Source organism: Ceraceosorus guamensis (genome assembly GCF_003144195.1).
Source record: "Ceraceosorus guamensis strain MCA 4658 unplaced genomic scaffold IE81scaffold_138, whole genome shotgun sequence".
Lineage (NCBI taxonomy): Eukaryota > Fungi > Basidiomycota > Exobasidiomycetes > Ceraceosorales > Ceraceosoraceae > Ceraceosorus > Ceraceosorus guamensis.
Genome location: NW_020290133.1, coordinates 17163 through 33998, shown reverse-complemented (window position 1 = coordinate 33998; position 16836 = coordinate 17163). Strand labels below are relative to the sequence as shown.

At 55.9% G+C, this 16836-nt stretch overlaps 6 protein-coding genes across 6 annotated transcripts; 2 read left to right on the top strand and 4 right to left on the bottom strand.

The window, feature by feature from the left end:
- IE81DRAFT_43170 (putative hexokinase) lies at positions 1-1920 on the bottom strand. Its single transcript, XM_025517340.1, has 3 exons — positions 1409-1920; positions 973-1280; positions 1-898 (listed from the first exon to the last, which is right to left on the bottom strand). The coding sequence occupies exons 1-3, from the start codon at positions 1676-1678 to the stop codon at positions 94-96; spliced, it is 1383 nt and encodes a 460-aa protein (XP_025366339.1). The 5' UTR covers positions 1679-1920; the 3' UTR covers positions 1-93.
- Positions 1921-3671: 1751 nt separating this feature from the next.
- IE81DRAFT_335700 (hypothetical protein) lies at positions 3672-5150 on the top strand (the record flags this gene model as incomplete). Its single annotated transcript, XM_025515453.1, has 3 exons — positions 3672-4206; positions 4412-4675; positions 4801-5150. The coding sequence occupies 3 exons, from the start codon at positions 3672-3674 to the stop codon at positions 5148-5150; spliced, it is 1149 nt and encodes a 382-aa protein (XP_025366338.1).
- A 603-nt stretch (positions 5151-5753) lies between these two features.
- Positions 5754-6344, bottom strand: IE81DRAFT_274818 (hypothetical protein; the record flags this gene model as incomplete). Its single annotated transcript, XM_025511449.1, has 2 exons — positions 5754-5900; positions 6141-6344. Coding segments are annotated over 2 exons (351 nt in total), but the record flags the coding sequence as incomplete, so codon positions are not given.
- Positions 6345-7743: 1399 nt separating this feature from the next.
- IE81DRAFT_306899 (Rcd1-domain-containing protein) lies at positions 7744-9707 on the bottom strand. The gene is made up of 5 exons (XM_025512350.1): positions 9476-9707; positions 9023-9376; positions 8504-8900; positions 8331-8409; positions 7744-8139 (listed from the first exon to the last, which is right to left on the bottom strand). Exons 1-5 carry the CDS (start codon positions 9687-9689, stop codon positions 8077-8079), a joined length of 1107 nt encoding a protein of 368 aa, XP_025366336.1. The 5' UTR covers positions 9690-9707; the 3' UTR covers positions 7744-8076.
- A 1050-nt stretch (positions 9708-10757) lies between these two features.
- IE81DRAFT_326804 (hypothetical protein) lies at positions 10758-14291 on the top strand. The gene has a single exon (XM_025514918.1). The coding sequence runs from the start codon at positions 10887-10889 to the stop codon at positions 14088-14090; it is 3204 nt and encodes a 1067-aa protein (XP_025366335.1). The 5' UTR covers positions 10758-10886; the 3' UTR covers positions 14091-14291.
- On the bottom strand, positions 14292-16263 carry IE81DRAFT_326803 (hypothetical protein). The gene is made up of 8 exons (XM_025514917.1): positions 15889-16263; positions 15795-15815; positions 15495-15713; positions 15303-15418; positions 15127-15236; positions 14959-15052; positions 14538-14876; positions 14292-14446 (listed from the first exon to the last, which is right to left on the bottom strand). The coding sequence occupies exons 1-8, from the start codon at positions 15947-15949 to the stop codon at positions 14375-14377; spliced, it is 1032 nt and encodes a 343-aa protein (XP_025366334.1). The 5' UTR covers positions 15950-16263; the 3' UTR covers positions 14292-14374.
- Positions 16264-16836: the final 573 nt, after the last annotated feature.

Below are 16836 nucleotides of genomic sequence, written 5' to 3'. Positions count from 1 at the left end.
GGGGGGAGATGTGTGGGGCCAAAAAAAGCACCACATTGAGCGCGCGCGCGCAAATCGTGGCGCATACAGACCCCATGAGGCGTGCCTCTCTCTCTACTCACGGGGGTACTTGCTGTAGAGCGAACCATCAGCGCCAACTTCGCAGCCCTTCTCCTGATAGCCCATCTTCCTGACAATTGCCGCAATGCCGCAAGAGCTAAGACGAGCCGCTCTGGTTCCGATGAGCTCCGCGAGCTGCTTGAAGAATTTTCGCTCCTCGATCGTCGTTTCCAACCCGAAAAAGTGAGCGAACAGGCCAGTGACGGTGAGCAGCTCGTCCGTCGGGTCCGATTCGATCAAGCTCAAAAAGGCAGTGTCGAACACGTTGGGCTTTTCGATCTTGTACGTGTTCTGTCCCAGGAATAGCACACCTTCATCCACCAGGTCGCACATCACCAATCGGAAAATCTCTCCCAAATACAGCCCAGCGATCATCTTTTCGTACGCCTGCTCGTGAGGCTTGTTGCTGTGCAGATCAATGTACTCGTCGTACTTTGTTCGGATATCCGCCATGTGCTTGTGCTCGAAGGAATCGAAAGCTCCATACTCGCAATTGATCGCCATGTCCTCATCTTCTGGCAGCTTGTGGTGCGCAATCTTGGGAATGTTCTTAATGTGCTCCATGTACGCGGCGTTGCATCCCGTGCCGAAAATGCACGCGATGCGCGTGTCTGGCCTGACGTAGTTGGAGGCGATGAGCGTCCCGGTGGTGTCGTTGATCAACGACGTCATCTTGATCGGCACCTCGTACTTTTCAAGACTCTTTTTGAACATGTCGGCCACATTGTTACCCTCGGTGTTTGGGTTGCCGAAACCCTTGGTCCACCGAACGAGCTTGCCGTGGTCGATGCGCTCTTGTCTATTGCGGCAGCATGATCTGGTGAGCGGCCGGAGGGGGGAGAGAGCTCGTGATCGCGAGCATATGCGACTCACTCCATAGGGTAGCTAAAAGTGAAACCGAGAGCGATGTCCTCCTCCAAATGCACCTCTCCATCGCGTCCACCAAAGTGATCCTTGATGAAGGTGTTCAAGCAGTCGGCGCAAAAGTCGAACAACTCTTGACCTTCGCACTGCTTTTGCTCGTCCGTCAGACGGAATTTTGTCTGCGTGACGTCAAACTCTCCCTTACCCTTGAGCGTGACATGGCAGACTCTCAGGTTGGTACCTCCCAAGTCAAGAGCCAGATAGGAGCCCTTCTCGTCGCCAGTAGGCCAGCCAAATACGTAAGCTGGAAGCATTGGCTGAGAGGGAGAAGATAGCGAGTCAGATCACGCTGCTGATCAGTCAAGCTTCGCCCTTCTCCTGCAGGACGCATGGCCCCTTGACCGCACACAAGCCGCAACGCAGCGCGATTTAGCAACACACTCACCACCGTCTGGCCATCCTTGTGCAGACCTTTTTCCAGCGTCTCTACAAATCGATCAGTGATTCGAACGAGCGTCTCTGGCGTGAGTGTAAACATGTCCTTGTACTTTTGCAGCTCTTCATCCAGCTGCTCTTGAGCTGCTGACATTTTGTTGCGCGAGGAGTGCGAGGAACTGTGCCAAGTGACGATCTGCACAGCGAAGCAAGGTGCGATTCGTGAGCAAGCAAGCAAGCAAGCAAGCAAGCAAGCGAGCGAGCAAAAGCACTTTGGCATCTGGTGCACCGAAGCCTTTCAGATCTCTGCGCGTCGCATTGCATGCCAGCCTGCTTGCATCGACTCCTTTCCCCACGTTTCATCGGTGCGCGACGCATATATGCTCATTACGCGGCGCCTTGATTGGTCCAGAAATGGCGCTTGAAGCATTGCACGAGCAGGCTCGGCACCTCTCAGCGAACCTCGACGCGGCGAGAGCCGTACCAGCAGGCTGGGATGTTGCCAGGCTGCCTGCCTATCATCGAGCCAAATCTTGAGGGTCGATCGCCGAGAGGAATTGAACAGGGCGCAGCCGACTGTACGCTGCTGCTGGCTGGAAAACTCACATGATCGCCTGCTCTCTCTACACCGCTTCCACGCCTTCCGCGAAGAGCTTGCGCTCCACTCGCATCCTTTCCTCCTCCGCTACCTCCCATCTTGGCGTCCGCAGACGGTGCCCTCTGAGCAGCTGCTGCTGTCGACATTGTGATGTGATCGTTGCTTGCGGCGCCTAGAGGTAGGGCTGTGTTCGTTGCTGGGTGCAGGGTTGGCTTGAGAGGTGTGCGTGCTCTTCTTGTTGATGGCGTTCCTTGCAATACTTGGCGAGTTCGTGCTTGTGCAAACGAGCCCCGCGCTTGAGCAGCAGATGTTGAGTCAGGATGTCTGCGGTCAAGGTGATGATGATGATGATGATGATGATGATGATGCTGGTTGCCAACTTTGTCCAGAAGGGAGGCGAACAAAGTCAATGAGTGATGATTTCGAAGGTGAGCAAGACACCCGGCGCGCGCGCGCAAGAGCAGCAGCAGCGGCAGCAGCAGCAGCAGCAGCAGGTGGAGGATCGAGGGACACCACATCATGCTTGCATGCAGCGGCGCGTGAGCAGGAGCAGCTATAGCGGCGCATCGCAGCGCAGCCATGCCCCCCCCCCCCCCCCCCCCCCCCCCCCCCCCCCCCCCCCCCCCCCGCGGTCATCCGCGCGCACGCCCGCGCAGCCAATTAAGCGCTCGATCACCCATCATTCGACTTCACTCGATCAAAAGTCACGACTTGACTGCCAGCAGAGGGCTGATGCGCAGACGGACGCCCATGCATGCATGCCCATGCCCATGCCCATGCCCATGCTCATGCTCAAGACTCACAACTCGTGCCCCAGCAGCCTCATCCGACTCACGCGCGCACACAGCAGCTCCTCTTCTCTTCAGCCGATTCCAGGCCGAGGTGCAGCAGCTGCATGGATCATTCAACAATCAACAATCGTAAATGGTAAATCGTGGATCACCCCGACTTTAAGCCTTTCTGCTTTGTCGATGCGAGATCTCGACCAATTTTGAATTCTTTTGGTTGGGGTTGCATACTGTAGCGCATTTCCCAGTCACCCGATATGAGTGACTCAAGACTCGTGACTGTGATGCCCACGCAGGCGATGCATGTGATGGCGCTGCATATATATGTGCTGGGTGCTGCCTGCTAGACTTGTGGCTGCTGAATCAGAATCAAGAATATGAATATGCACACACGCGTAGCTAGCCGATCTTTGGAGGTCGAGCTCCATGCATGCATCAATCAGCCTGTCCACCACCGCCGACGCGTCATCGTGCTTGCGGAGACCTCGATCGCAAAACTGATCACGTGACCATTTGAGTTGGAAAGTCTTTGAGTCTGAGTCAAGAGTCACGAGTGTCGGTCGGGCGTGTCCAACCGCGCATATGTGTGCGCATCGTGGAGTCTCTTATTTCGGACGCGTGCGCAGCTTTCAATCAAGCTCCACATCAGCCAGCCGACGATCCCATACGCGTTCATCATTTCGCTTCCCGATTCCAAAAGCTGGCCCCTTTATCGGCCTATAGACTCAAAACTCAAATCTCGCAATCCACGACTCACGACTCGCGACTTGACGTCGACCTGCTCTACCTTACATTCGGGTGTTCAAGCTGCACTCGTGACTCCCTGCACCAAGAACGACTGGGGGGGGTTGGTGTGTGCAAAGGACCTAGCCATGTCAGACTCAAGCATGGCCTCTGCAAGAAGAGTTGTGACGCGACCCGTTCGGGTGCGGGATGAACGCATCTTTGGCTTGGCACCTCAGCACGTCCTAGTGCTCGGCATTCCCCTTTGCATCGTAGCAGTCGGATCATTTCACTCGGTTCTAAGCGGATCTCACCTGTCCAACCTGTCCATCACCTCTCCATTGCAAACGCAAACCATTCCGTCGACCGCCGAGTCGTCCGCACCTTCAGCAGCAGCAGCAGCAGCAGCTCCCCTATCTTACTTTGCGGACAGGAGAAACCTGCTCAATGTCGTGTTCATCAAGAACCTCTGGGCTTGGACTAGCCTGGCGTGGTTCTTGCAAGCCATCACGCTCAGAGCTGCTCCATCTCTGCAAGAGACGAGATCCGTACAGCTAGCGCAGAACAAGAAGAGGAGGGACGTGGATGATGCGGGTGCGGGTGCGGGTGCGGGTGCGAGTCAAACGGATCAGGATGGGACCATCGTCAGTCCGCTTGCCAGATCAGCATTCAGGTACGCCATCGCTACAGCTACTTGGCGTGAGTGTCGAACAGGCTCGCGAGCTCTCGAGAGAGGACAATCCATGTGCTTGTATGCCTTGGAGCCGTCATCGCGTCCGCTTCCACGCTGTGCGCTCCCGATCTTGCTCACTCTTGCTCTTACCGCACTCGTCTCCGTCGCGCTGCTACCATCGACAATCTCAGTGTGAGTCGTGGCGCATACATGCGCTTCTTGGTAGCCTAGCTCATGCCAACGCCAATGTCAATGTCACCTTCTTCGACAGCCTCTTTGCCGCTTGGTTCTTTGGTCCCTCCTTGACGACGCGCCTTCGAGTCTGGACAGGAGCGACGTGCGTGCCTGCTAGCATCATCACTGCTGCTCCCGGCATCGTCGTGCCGCCGGGTGGCATCGATCCGATCATCTGTCTGACGGGAAAAGGCATCACGCCAGCGTCTCATCCCACGCTGTTCTCAGCAGCTACTCTGAGCGGCGCGCATGCCAGCGGAGGTGTGATCCGTCCCAAGTGTGAGTGCGATGGGAAGATGCGCGAAGGAAATGGTGTGGAGCGAGATTGGGTGGGGGGGGGACGTCGATGATCGTTCGAGCTGACCACCGATGCACGACATCCACAGTCAGAGGAGGTCACGACTTATCAGGTCACACGTTTATCCTCCTCCTCTCCTCGCTCTTGCTGGTAGAAGATCTACTGCCCTACCTCTCCTATCTGATGCCCAGTATTCCTCTTCCTCGTTCCTTGCGCGCATCTCGAAATCCCTTTAGCAGCAGCAGCAACGGCAACGGCACCAACAACGAGGTCAAAGCGCTCATCAACAGATCGGTCGCCTATTTCATCCTGCTGGTGATCCTGCTGGAATGGTTCTGCCTACTCAACACCGCCCTCTTCTTCCACACGCCGCAAGAAAAAGTCTCTGGCTTTGCAGCTGGCGTGCTGGGATGGGCTTTGTTGCCCAAGGGAGGCTGACAAATGATGAGATATACGAATGGGAAAAGGATGCTGCTATGCCCCCACATGCAGGGGCTTTGAAGCTCGTATCTCGAGATTGAGCGCGAACCTTGCGCAAGCTTGGGTGGGATATAGAGGGATTGACAACATTTCGGAGCCTACCGCGGTGCGGTTCAAGCACAATCGAAGAGATACACAGGTTCGACTTTTTTGCACGTCGAAATAGATTAGTCTGTATGTAGTCGCTCGATTAGCATCTATTGTCGTGACTTTTTGAAGTGATGAGGAGGAGGAGAGGGTGGTGTACGTATGAGTGGTGGGAATTTGCGCGTGCGAGCGCGCGCAAGTTGGCAACCATGAAGCCTGACGATGCGAGTGATCGAGGCCTTTGAGCTTTGGCTGCCAGAAGAGGGGAAGCAGATCGTGAGAGGCACACATGTACCGCTCTCTGACGTGAGCCGACTTGTGACTTGCACAACGTGATTCGGCGCGGATGATCGCGCGGGGGGCGGTATCCTCCGCCTAGCTGGTCTTTGCAGCTGCCGTCTTGGCCTTTGCAGTCGCAGTCGCAGCAGCTTTGGCCTTGGCCTTGTTGGCAGCCTGCACGGCCGTATTAGGTTTGGCCCAACCCAGCTTGACCATCTGCTTGACAAAAGCCGGCGTGACGGCAGCTGTGAGCGCTACTCTAAAAGGTAGCAGCAAGGTCTTGTGGATAGTGTATGCCAGCACCAATTCCGTCCATACAGCCGCACTGATCATGCCTTCTCCCTCTCCTCCTCCTCCTCCTCCGCCTGCTGCTGCTGCTTTGTCCACGCTCTTCTTGCTATTCGCAGCCCCACCACCGCCCTGCTGAGCTGTAGACGCGTCGTCACCCGCCCCTTGCGCTCTCGCACCAGCCTTTTGCAATCGCAAAGCGCTCCTCGCAGCTTCCGAATTGTTCTCCCTCAAATGGCCCTTGGTCTTGCCCTCTTCTTGCGCGCTGGGCATCTCCAAAGGCCAAGCAGCCACATCCTCATCCTTCATTTGCCTCTTTCCAATACCCGCCCACTCCCTCACCCTGCCTTCCAATTTGCGTATGTGATCCGCACCTAGCAGGTGAATCGCTGCAAAGGTGAGGGAAACGTCGACAAAGGACCAGAGCTGGTACACTCCTAATGCCCACCAACCGTACCTCTTCCACAAGTACCGCATGCGCTCCTTGAAGGACCGCGGCTCTGGCTCTGGCTCTGGCTCTGGATCTGCTTCCCCATCCGCATCCTCCTCGGAATAACTGCTGCGTGATCTATCCTGCTGCGCTGAGCCGCTGCTGACGTCGCGCCCGACCGATGCAGCCTGAGCTCGGCGAACTGCGCAAGAACAAAAGGACGCTCGATGGGAGTGCGCATACGTGTCCAGATTGTCGAATGACCGTGTGCGCTTCGTCAGCTTGGTGATAGAGCGTGGCAGGGCAGCAGCAGCAGCAGCAGCAGCAGCCGCGGATGCGTTTTGCGCCGCCGGGTAGATGGACTCGAAGTGGCCTGATGCGGCGCGAACTCGTCCATTCGAGCTGAGCGTGAGCAGTCTTGCGGGCATTGAAACACGCGCGGACGTAGACGTAGGCGTAGGCGTAGGCGTAGGCTTGAGCATAGAGCCGGCGGCGAGACTCGTGCCCGAAGCGCAAAGACTTTGTTGATTCGCCACCATCCGCCCCATCGCAGCACCCGCCGTCCCTCTCGTCAGGGAGGCGCTCCTCAATGTGAAGCTCATGCTGAACCCCCTTCGTTTTACACCAGCCTGCCCTCTCGCAATGCAAACCCGCGCCCTTCCACGTCTGCGTAATCGCGGTGAGCGCAAAGGTGGACGATGGCGAAGAGGTGAGGCCTTTGAAGTGGAAGGGGGTTGACGCTTTGCTGGAAGATCTGCACTCACAAGATAGCTGGGCGAGAAGCAAAGCGCAAAGTGCTTGGCTTGGGGTGCTTTGCAGCACGAACAGTCGAGCGATCAAGGTCTGTGTGTGAATGAGCTTGCGTTGAGCTTGCAGCGTCGAGCGTCGAGCGTCGAGCGTCGAGCGTCGAGCGAGGAGTTGAGTGATGGGGTGAGGAGATTCGCTCGATTGTGACTCAACTGTTGTGCTGACTGCCTCCCCAGCAAGCATCCCCTGCGCGGCAGCTGCTGCACGAGCAGCCGCCGGGAATTCAAGCCCGCCCGTCCAACGAGGCAGCTAGCAGGCGGACCACATCACGGCGCACGTGCGAAGCACGTACCGCGTCCCACTCAACTTTTGTCCAGCCCCACCTTGTACCGTAGGTACCGACCGGTATACCTATTTGGACTCGTACGTTTGCGCGGACTCGTGACTGTACGCGGTAGATCAATCAGAATGTCGCTCGCTCGAGAGATGAAGTTGGGACCGCTCGACTCAAAGAAAACTCTTGCCTGTCAAACACACCCAATCGTGAATCAAATCAACTATACCGTCGCGAGTCGCGAGTTGTAGCAGTGATCACTAAAAGTCTAGACCGAATCGAGTAGTCACAGCGCGACTGCTGGCCGCCATGCACAGAACTTTTCGCAATTCCTTGACTTGAATTTCTCTCTCTCTCTCTCTCTCTCTCTCTCTCTCTCTCTCTCTCTCTCTCTCTCTCTCTCTCTCTCTCTCTCTCTCTCTCTCCTCGCAAATCTCTTTACATTGGCCTACAATACATCAGACCAGACAAAGGTGGACAGGGAAGGGTTGTTCAAAGTCTTGCAAGAGGCCCCATTCGGAGTGCTCAAGCGTCTGTTACGTCGATGCAGGGCTACACGCGCTTCCTCACCCGATCGGTTCAAGGGATCACACGCGCACCCCCTTCTTGTTCCTTGGTGATGGTGCGACCGCCATCTTGAATTTCTCCTTTTCCGACTATGCCAGAGTCCCTTCTTCTGATCGACCAGCGTGCATGGCGCAAGAGCTCGTGCTGCTCCTTTAATTTTCTACGCGATTATCAGAGAGGTTGAGCAAAAGCGTGGCCAAGCATCGTTTTGTGATCTGCCAATAGGGGGAGAGAGAACATGAGCCAATGAAACGGGAAAAGAAAGACCAAATAGAACATTCAGCGATTTCGATTCACTAATTTTGGCAGCTCAAAGAGCCCTCCGATTCTTCCTGTCGCGGCCCTCCAGGTAGACCAGACGCCAACAAGACCGCGTCGGAGGGAGGCACCACGCGAGCCGACTCACATGATCGTTCTTTAGCAATTGGGAAAAGGTAGCGTCTCTCAGAGGACTGGGTAAGCAAGCTCTAAGCGCTTCTCTCGCTCTGCGCGTGACGGGTCGTCGCATCATCAGCCATGAGCCACGAGCCATCTGGCGAACTTTTCACCGTTGGATGACACGGCGAGTGGTCCACTCACCTAGGGTTGTCGCTTAGTCGAAGGTAGCATCTGACGACGTGTTTGAGCAACCTGACGGCCTGCGATTCGGTGATCTGGCTGACCATGTTGCTCAGCACCGTCCCCACCGCGTAAAACCTCTCGTACGTCTGACAAATATAATTCAAACCCATATCGTCTAGCAAAATCTTTTGCACGATGAAAATCGCCACCGTCTTGCTGAGCTCGCTGCCCGTCTCCATGATGCGGAGACAGAGAGGTATGATCTCGGTGGAGAGGAGAAAGGTGATCACGTCGCTGTTGTCGTTTTGCTTTACCAGAGCTCCGATCACGCCGAGAGAGGTGAGTCGAAGATATTCAAAGGGTCGAGTTTTGGAGGTGGTGTTGAGGAAAGGGTAGAGGAAGAGGGGAATGTGCGCTGTGGAGAGAGAGAGAGAGAGAGAGGAAGAGAGAAAGGGAAAGACAAATGTCAGCTGATCTGACGCTCACGCGTGTCTTTACCCTCGCGTCCCGCTACCAACACGTCAAGCCAGCTCTCACCTTGCAAGAACAACGCTCTCGTCTCTCCATGACTAGCGACGCACTGAAGCAAGGCCAGCGCATTGCACACCCTATTGCTCGCTCCCGCACTGAGCGCCGGAGGACTGAGCAGGGGATACACCGCCACAATCTCTTGCAGCAAGCTAGACATGACGCCAAAAGAGTGCCACAACACCAAAGCCAAATCTTCGTACTGCTCTCTCTTTTTCGAAAGCTCCAACAGTGCGTGTTCTCGAGCTTGAGAGGAACCCGGCACCAAGTCGGAGAGAGATACGTTGGTGTTGCCGTTGTTGCTGCTTGACCCTGAACCAGAGGCGGGTGTGGAGGTGGTGATTGCCACCTGATCCGTGCCTGCTCCTGCTCCTGCTCCTTCGCTCTCTGGCTTTTCTCCCTGTTGCTGTTGCTGTGTGGGCGAATTCTCTCCACTCGGCATTCGCGCAGTGCCATTTCCACTCCCAACAGCAGCGCCAGCAGCGTTACCGGCAGCACCAGCTCCACCCTTCTCTTTCATTTCATCCGCAGCAGGTCTTTGGCAGAGCTGGGTGATGAGGTGATAGACGCTCAGTGCCGTGGTGGGCGTTCCGCCGGGTCCTGTACCAGCAGGGATAGCAGGACCTGAAGAGGGAGGCGGACCAGCAGCGCTAAGCATGGATGGGTTCAGATCCATACCGGCCAAAGAACCTCCTTGAGATGTTGTGCTCGTACCTGCAACCGCACCCGCACCCGCACCGGCAGCCGCGCCTGATGAGCTGGCACCCGTCGCTCCCGATACACCCGAGGGGGGTCCTGTGCCGCTCATCATCTACACAAGCAAATTCGCGACGGACGGGTAATGAGGCATATGTGTGAATGGAGGCAGCCAAGAATCCTCACGAGCCCGGTTTGCTGCGCTCCGCTCTGATCGCTGTGATCGGCACCGCGCGTCAGAGCAGGGAAGTGCAGATTGAGCGCAAGAGCGAGGCTTGAGGAAGGGAGAGGTGAGGTGTGTGCAGCAAGCAAGCGAGCAGAGAAGCTGGTGTCGGACCGAAAAGGGGCAAAACTGCTTGTGCTTGTGCTTGTGCTTGTGCTTGTGCTTGTGCTTGTGCTTGTGCTTGTGCTTGTGCTTGCGCTTGCGCTTGTGCTTGTGCTTGCGCCGTCGCTCTTGCCGTCTGCGAGCACGCTGCGTACAGCAAAGTTGGCAAGTGGGGGCGGAGAAGGGGGGGCGTGTGAATGCTGAGAGCTGAGCTTGTCGAACGTCACGCGTGTAGGATGCGCCTGCTGGTGGCTTGATTGCTCCTTTCGCGCGCGCGCGCACCCGCGTGTGGTGAAGGAGGATGAGGCTAAAGCGATGGCAGGCAGGAGGGTCCGCTGCAGGTGAGAGGTGGGGAGGCTTCGCAGTGAGCGGCAGAGTCACGAGTGAGGGAGAGTTGTGATGTGTGATGTGTGATGTGTGATGTGAGCGGACAGCAGGGCAGGGCAGGGCAGGCATGCAGCAGCAGCAGCAGCAGCAGGGGGCTTGAGCTCAATCGAACACATGGAGCGCCGCGCCGCATACATCCATTCACGATTCATTCATTTGGCATGGAGCGTGTTACCGTGCGAGAAGTCAGCAGCGCTGGGCGGAGGGGTTGCGTTGCGTGCTCGAGCCATGATGCAGGCTTGCGCGGGCGTCCACCAGCGGCCTAGTCACGAGTGTGAGTCAATGAGTGCATACAGGCAGGCAGGCATGCGCTCCTCCTTTCCTTCTCGTCTTGCACCCCTGCTGTACATCGACATGGTTGCGGACCGCGATCCGATCCTCGCTCTCACTCTCTATCAAGCTGACTGTTCGCAGTGACAAGCCAGTCGAGCCTCGAGTCGCTCCTCGAGAGTGACCTGAGTCGCAATGTCTCTGGCCAACGGTGCGCACCCGGCAGGAGCAGGACCAGGTCAAGATGATGCTCTGGTACAGCTTCTCCTCTCTTCTTCCTCCTCCTCCTCCTCAAGCACTTTCGATCTCTTCCCTTCTTCCAAATCTGTGGCGTACCTAACAAGCCTGACAACCCAACCGCTAGAGCAACTGCAACAGTCGCCCTCCGCATTGCATTCCACCCTCACAGCATTGGATCAACAACTGTCCAACCTGTGTTTGCATCAAGTGCCCGCCTTCGTCACTCTACGCTCCGCATCGGACTCGGTGCAGAGGTGCAGTCAGACGATGCATCGATCCACGGAAGATCTGTTAAATGCATCTCTGCCCCAATTGGAAAGGAGAGCGTTGGATTTCAAGAGTGCGACGGAAGGGGCAGTGCAGCATAGAAGACGAGCCAGGAACATTAGCAGATCTTTCGATCGTCGATTGAGAAATTTGCTCGAGGCTGCTCCATTGGTGGAGAGCTGCATCAAGGCTGGTTTGAACCAGGAAGCCATCGCGCTGGTTGGCAAGGTGCAAGAGTTGGCCGAGGAGGAGACGTGGGGAAGAGGAAATGTGTTGAGGACGTTGCATGAGGAGAGCTACGAGAGGCTGTATGCGCTGCACGAATCATTGATGCACGCGCTCGCCAGTCCCAGTCTGAGACTGCCAGCTGCAAAGAGCACCCTCGCCTCCTTTCGACATCTCGCGCAGCTCTCCCCGCCCATCCCTGCGCAGCATGCTCGCACAAAGCATCATCCTCACCAACTGAACTCAAACTCTTCTCAACGAAATCTTCGAACGCCCCTTCAATCTCTCGATCTGCATTTTCTACGTGCCAGATCCGCATCGCTGGATCGCGCTCTACAGACTGCGAGCAGCACGCGCTCTTGGGTCTCCATCTGGCGCGAACAGACGCTAGAGACTCTTTCCCTTCAAACGTCCCTCTTTCCTCTTCAATCTCAGCTCACTTCCTCTTACCTCTCGCACCAACTGGTCAAGCTGGTGCAACATCTCGAAACACTACCAGATAGAGCCAAAAGATCCGTCAAAACCAGTGCTGATGCTGCTTCCGGCTCTGGTTCGGGTGCCGGTGATGCGCTGCAAAAATCATCAGCCTCAAAGGATAAACAAGACACCAAGGACTTTGTTGCTAGTCTGGCAGCGCTACATACGCTCCTCGGCTTTGTGGATGCAGGTCTTAGAAACTTTTCCGCTTCTCTTCCTCCTCGCGTATCGGAGATTCTGCAAAGCACAGCCACATCTCTTTTCGAAGCTCAACTATCAACACCCGATCAAGTTCCGGACTCTGCAAAATCACAAATTTGGATGCGAGATCTCGAAGAGGTGTGCGCGCTATCGAGCATAGACATGGCTAGCCTCTTTAGCGGACACAAGGAAGCAAAAGTGTCGATCTTGTACGAACCTATCAAACGTGCGCTGGATACTTTGCGCATCTTTGCGCCGAAGGAATGTCGCGTCGCTCTTTCTGGATGTCTGAGAAGACACCTGGAAAGGAGGTTGAAGGCGAGATTGGAGCGCGTCGTCGATTCTTCGAGCAGCTACGCGGTCGGACAGATCTTCCCGCTCAAATTGCATGTCGAACAGGAGGGGAGATTGGACGAGACGATGCTGGAGTCGCAAGAAGCGCAGGTCGGTCCTGAAGAGCTTACGGGAGAGCAAGAGCGAGAGAGAAGGCTCAGAGGTACAAAGGTCCTTTTGAGCTCCAGATTGAGCGCGGATTTGATCCTTGTTGATTGGTCCATCAGAGCGCTACACCAAGACATCTTTGGCCAGTCAGCTTCTTCGTCGACCTTTCCACGAGCCGCTGCGGTGGGCGACGATGCGTTGGAAGAGATAATAGCGAGGATAGAGGAATGGATAATAAAGACGCGCGAGGAATGGACGGAGGGAGAGCAAGGCTTGAGAGGAAGAGTGAGGGAGGAGAGAGGACGTAGAATGAGGGAAGAGGAGAGAGTGCGCAAAGAGGAAGAGGAGAGGCTAAGACGGGAGACGGAGGAGGAGAGGGCGCGCAAGGAGATGGAAGAGGAGCGCAGACGGAAAGTCGAAGAGAAGAGGCGCGAGGAGGCGGAAGAGAGAGCAAGGAGGGAGGAGGAAGAGAAAGCTGGACGCGAGCAAGAGGAGAAGCGCAGACGAGAGGAGGAGGAAAGGATCAGAAGGGAGCAGGCAGAAAAGGCGCGAGAGGAAGAGAGATCACGCCGTGAAGAGGAAGAAAGGATCAAAAGAGAGGAGGAGGAAGAGAAGGAGCGAAAACAAGCGGAGCAGAGAGTACAGCTCGAAGAGGAGGAGAGGATCAAAAGAGCAGAGAAGGAAGAGAAGGCAAGAAAAGAAGAAGAAGAGAAGAGGCTGCGAGAAACAGAAGAGAAGATGAAGAAGGAGCAAGAAGAGGAGGCCGAGCGAGAGCGCGCACGTGTGCAGGCCGAAGCGCAAGAAGACCGAAGATTAAAGTCTGGAAAGGCGCTCAGAGAAGAGGAGGAAGGGGAACGTGCTGCGGAAGAAGCCAGACGGGAGCAAGGCGGGGAAGATGCCAAGGGAGCGAGGGAAGTAGGGGCAGAACCTGCTGGCGCGCAGACACGGGCCAAGGACGAGCGTGGAGCACCTGAACAGGCAGGCAAAGCGGTTCAGGAATTGCAAAAAGGCTCGAATTTGCCAGAGGATGGTTCGATCGAGACGTCGCCTTTGTCGAGCATCGCATCGATTGTACAGGACAGCGCGAAGGAGGATAGCGCCAAGGCTTCTGCAGAGCTTCGACTCGACAAGACGGATTCTTTCCCGGATAGTATCGATGCTACGCAAGAAGGTGCTGCATCGGAGCCCAAGCCCGACTTGGCAAATGCAGAGATCTCAGCAGCGGCGCGTGCCGAGCCCCAAGCGGAAGGAGTCGAAGAAGAGCTGAAAATTCGAGAAAGCAAAGTAGACTCTGTTCAGACGAACCTTGCTGAAGAAATGACTGCCAGCTCCGATCCCGATCCCGCTTCCACTTCCACCTCTACCCCGTCTGCGTCCGAGCACGTGTCCGTCCAGCCACAAGCTACATCCAGCATGAGCATATCGCCCAGCACCAGCGCAAATGCAAACGCAAATGCGACTGCGAGTGCGTCCTCACGAAGACCTACCCTGGCAGAGAAGCTCAAGATGAGGCAGGAGGAGAGGGAGAGAAAAAAGGGGGCAAGCTAAAAGAGGCTTCCTTCTTCGAATTGAGCTTCGCTCGACCCTCATCCGCTCGAGATTTTCGCATCCATTGATGCGTCGAATCCTTCTTGTCGGCTCCTTAGACCGTGCGCTCCACGACGCTGCCCTTTCCCAACTTCATGCGGCTCCTCCCTGCACTTGTACACAATATCACAGACCTGTTTTTTTTTTTTCGCAATCAGAAAGCACTCGCTAGCATTGCCCTCAAAAAAGATTAATCTGGTGTTTTGGATCATTTCTAGATTGTTTCGACTATCACATTCACCATGTCAGTGCAGCCCATCGGCGTACTCCTGTTTGAACGAGGGTCTTTGCTTGAGAGCTTGCCAGTAAGCTGTCACCTGCAAAATCCCAACCAGGGGGGCGGCAGGAAATGAAAGTGAGACACGAGCACGCCGAAAGGGGCACGCGGCTCGATGACGTGCAACGCACCTTGGGGCCAACAGCAGCGTTGGTGACTTTGGCAGCGATAGCTGGGTGCTTGAAAGCTGCGTCCACGGCAAGAATTTCGTCCCCTTTGGGAGCAAGGGGCAAGCCCTGAGCTACTTGAAAGATTCTAGCTAGATATGCCATCAGATGAATATCAGCCAGGGCGATCTGGTCACCGAGCGCCAAAGGTCCGACCAGTCGCTCTTCTAAAGTGGACAACACCTTCGCAAGACCAACCCAGAGGTTGATGGATTGCTCGATGAACGCCTTCTGAGCTGTCGAATCTCCAGCGATGAATGTGTTGTAGAGCGGCGCATCCGCCAGCAACCTTTCATCGTACCACTGCTCAGAGCGTTCGAAGCCGGCATAGTGGAGCACAGAGTGAGTCGCTGCTACTCCTTCCGGCGCATCAAGAAGTACTCACATTGAGCAATCGCTCGGTGATTGCCGAATCCCTCGGATTTGGACCTTTAGCTTGCGCAGCAGTCTCGGCTCGATAGGTTTTGAGAGCCTCGAAGCTGTCAACAGAGAAGCGAGCAAGACTCCATCAGCTTGGGGCCATGCACGCCTTGCAGCTTGACCCTTTGCTTACCGTCCCTTCACAAATGTCCCATGAAAGCCTTTGACAGCAGCTTCCAGCTCCTTCTCGTCCCTAACCGCGAGTAGCAGGCCGTTGGGATCGGCGTCGTCTTGGTGGACAAGCTGTGGGTAATATCAGAGAAGCTTAGCTGAGTACCGCTCATCGCATGCACGAGCAAGGCGACGTACAGCTATGAGAGCATCGCTGGCTGCCTTCCCTTCGATCGTCGCCGGTGCTAGCATCGGCGCGGGAGCAGTGCCAGTCTCTCCACGCGCATCCAGAATCTGCTGAGACCTTGACGAGTCTGCAAAGCGCAGTAGCAAGGAAGCTGAGGCGACTGAGCACGAGCTGCAGACGCTTGGTCAAGAGCGCTTACGCACCCAAAAATTCCAGCACCGCGACGCTATCGTTGAGCGCTCTGAATTTCGTGTCCACCTCTGCGCTCGTCGTGTCCGCCAATGGCACGACCAAGCTGGGCACCGTGGCATTGGGGTTGATGCGCAAATAGGCTGGCGCAAAGTTCTCTCCCTTTGGAAGCACTACCGAGCGCAGATCTACGTCGTCTGGCGCATAACCTTTCTCAACGAGGCCGATGGTCGCTGTGCGGAAATGTCCCAAGCAAACAAGCAGCGTGAGCCTCGGAGACCGTCTCACATGCAGGTCGCCCTTGCCATACTCACCCACTGCTCCCCACACCGAAGCTAATGGGAGATGACGATGAGGTGAGGCTATTGCTGCTGCTGATATGGACCAGAACGAAGGTGTCCAACTTACCTTTGAAGGTGTACAGGTTAGCCTTTGGCACGTTGTTGGGCGAGGTAGAGGTGGACGCCATGTTGTGGGACTTGCGAGTCGTGGAAGAACGAATGTGTTAGCTGAGCGTATGCGCTCGCAACGAGGGAGGTGTTGTGATGGTGATGATGGCTGAAGGGGAAAGAGCGCAATCAAGTACAGACGGTCCCCCGAGCGCATGTATGCGATCGTACAAGCCAAGTCTACATGGCTGACCGCATCGGAACGAAGCAGACACATATGTGATGCATGCGCCCTCATCACCTTCTTGCTGCTGTTCTCGATCGATGTTGCTGTGCCTGCACATGCTGGCTGCTGATGTGGGGAACCATGCACCAACACAGCCCGCTTCCCGCGGGCGGCAGATTTTACTCGGCGGCGCGCGCGTGCATGTCATATTCGGAGACAACGCGGCGAATATATGGACGTATCCCCATTTCGCCGTACGGCAAATTTGAATTCCGCCGTATTTTTGAAATAGCACTTATGAGTCAACATAATATACAGTAGGCCGTATTCAACATCGCGCGCGCGTGAGCGTCATTAGCAAGTTAAATGCGAATTGGCTTTGCAGATTACAGTTTTGACTGCGCGCGCACGCGGTGTGATCAAGCCAATACAAATCTAGCTGGTCTCCGAGATCACAACAGGTGCGCAGAAGGCAGAGCTAGGAACGGCTGCATGTGCCGCAAAGCGGTCTCGATGCATCTCCGAATCAAATTCACCGGAGCGGGCAGCGATGTGCTCCGTGCGAGCATCACGTGACCTGTCTCTACTGACCATCCAGCGCATCCAGAGGCGGGGTACGGCATCACGACGATCTGAGTCGAGTCGGTGGTCAAAGTGAGTCTTGAGTCTAAAGTCATCATCCCAAGAGTCGTGAGTCATGTTTGATCAGGCCAGGATATCAGCGTCCAGGATTGGGCCGCC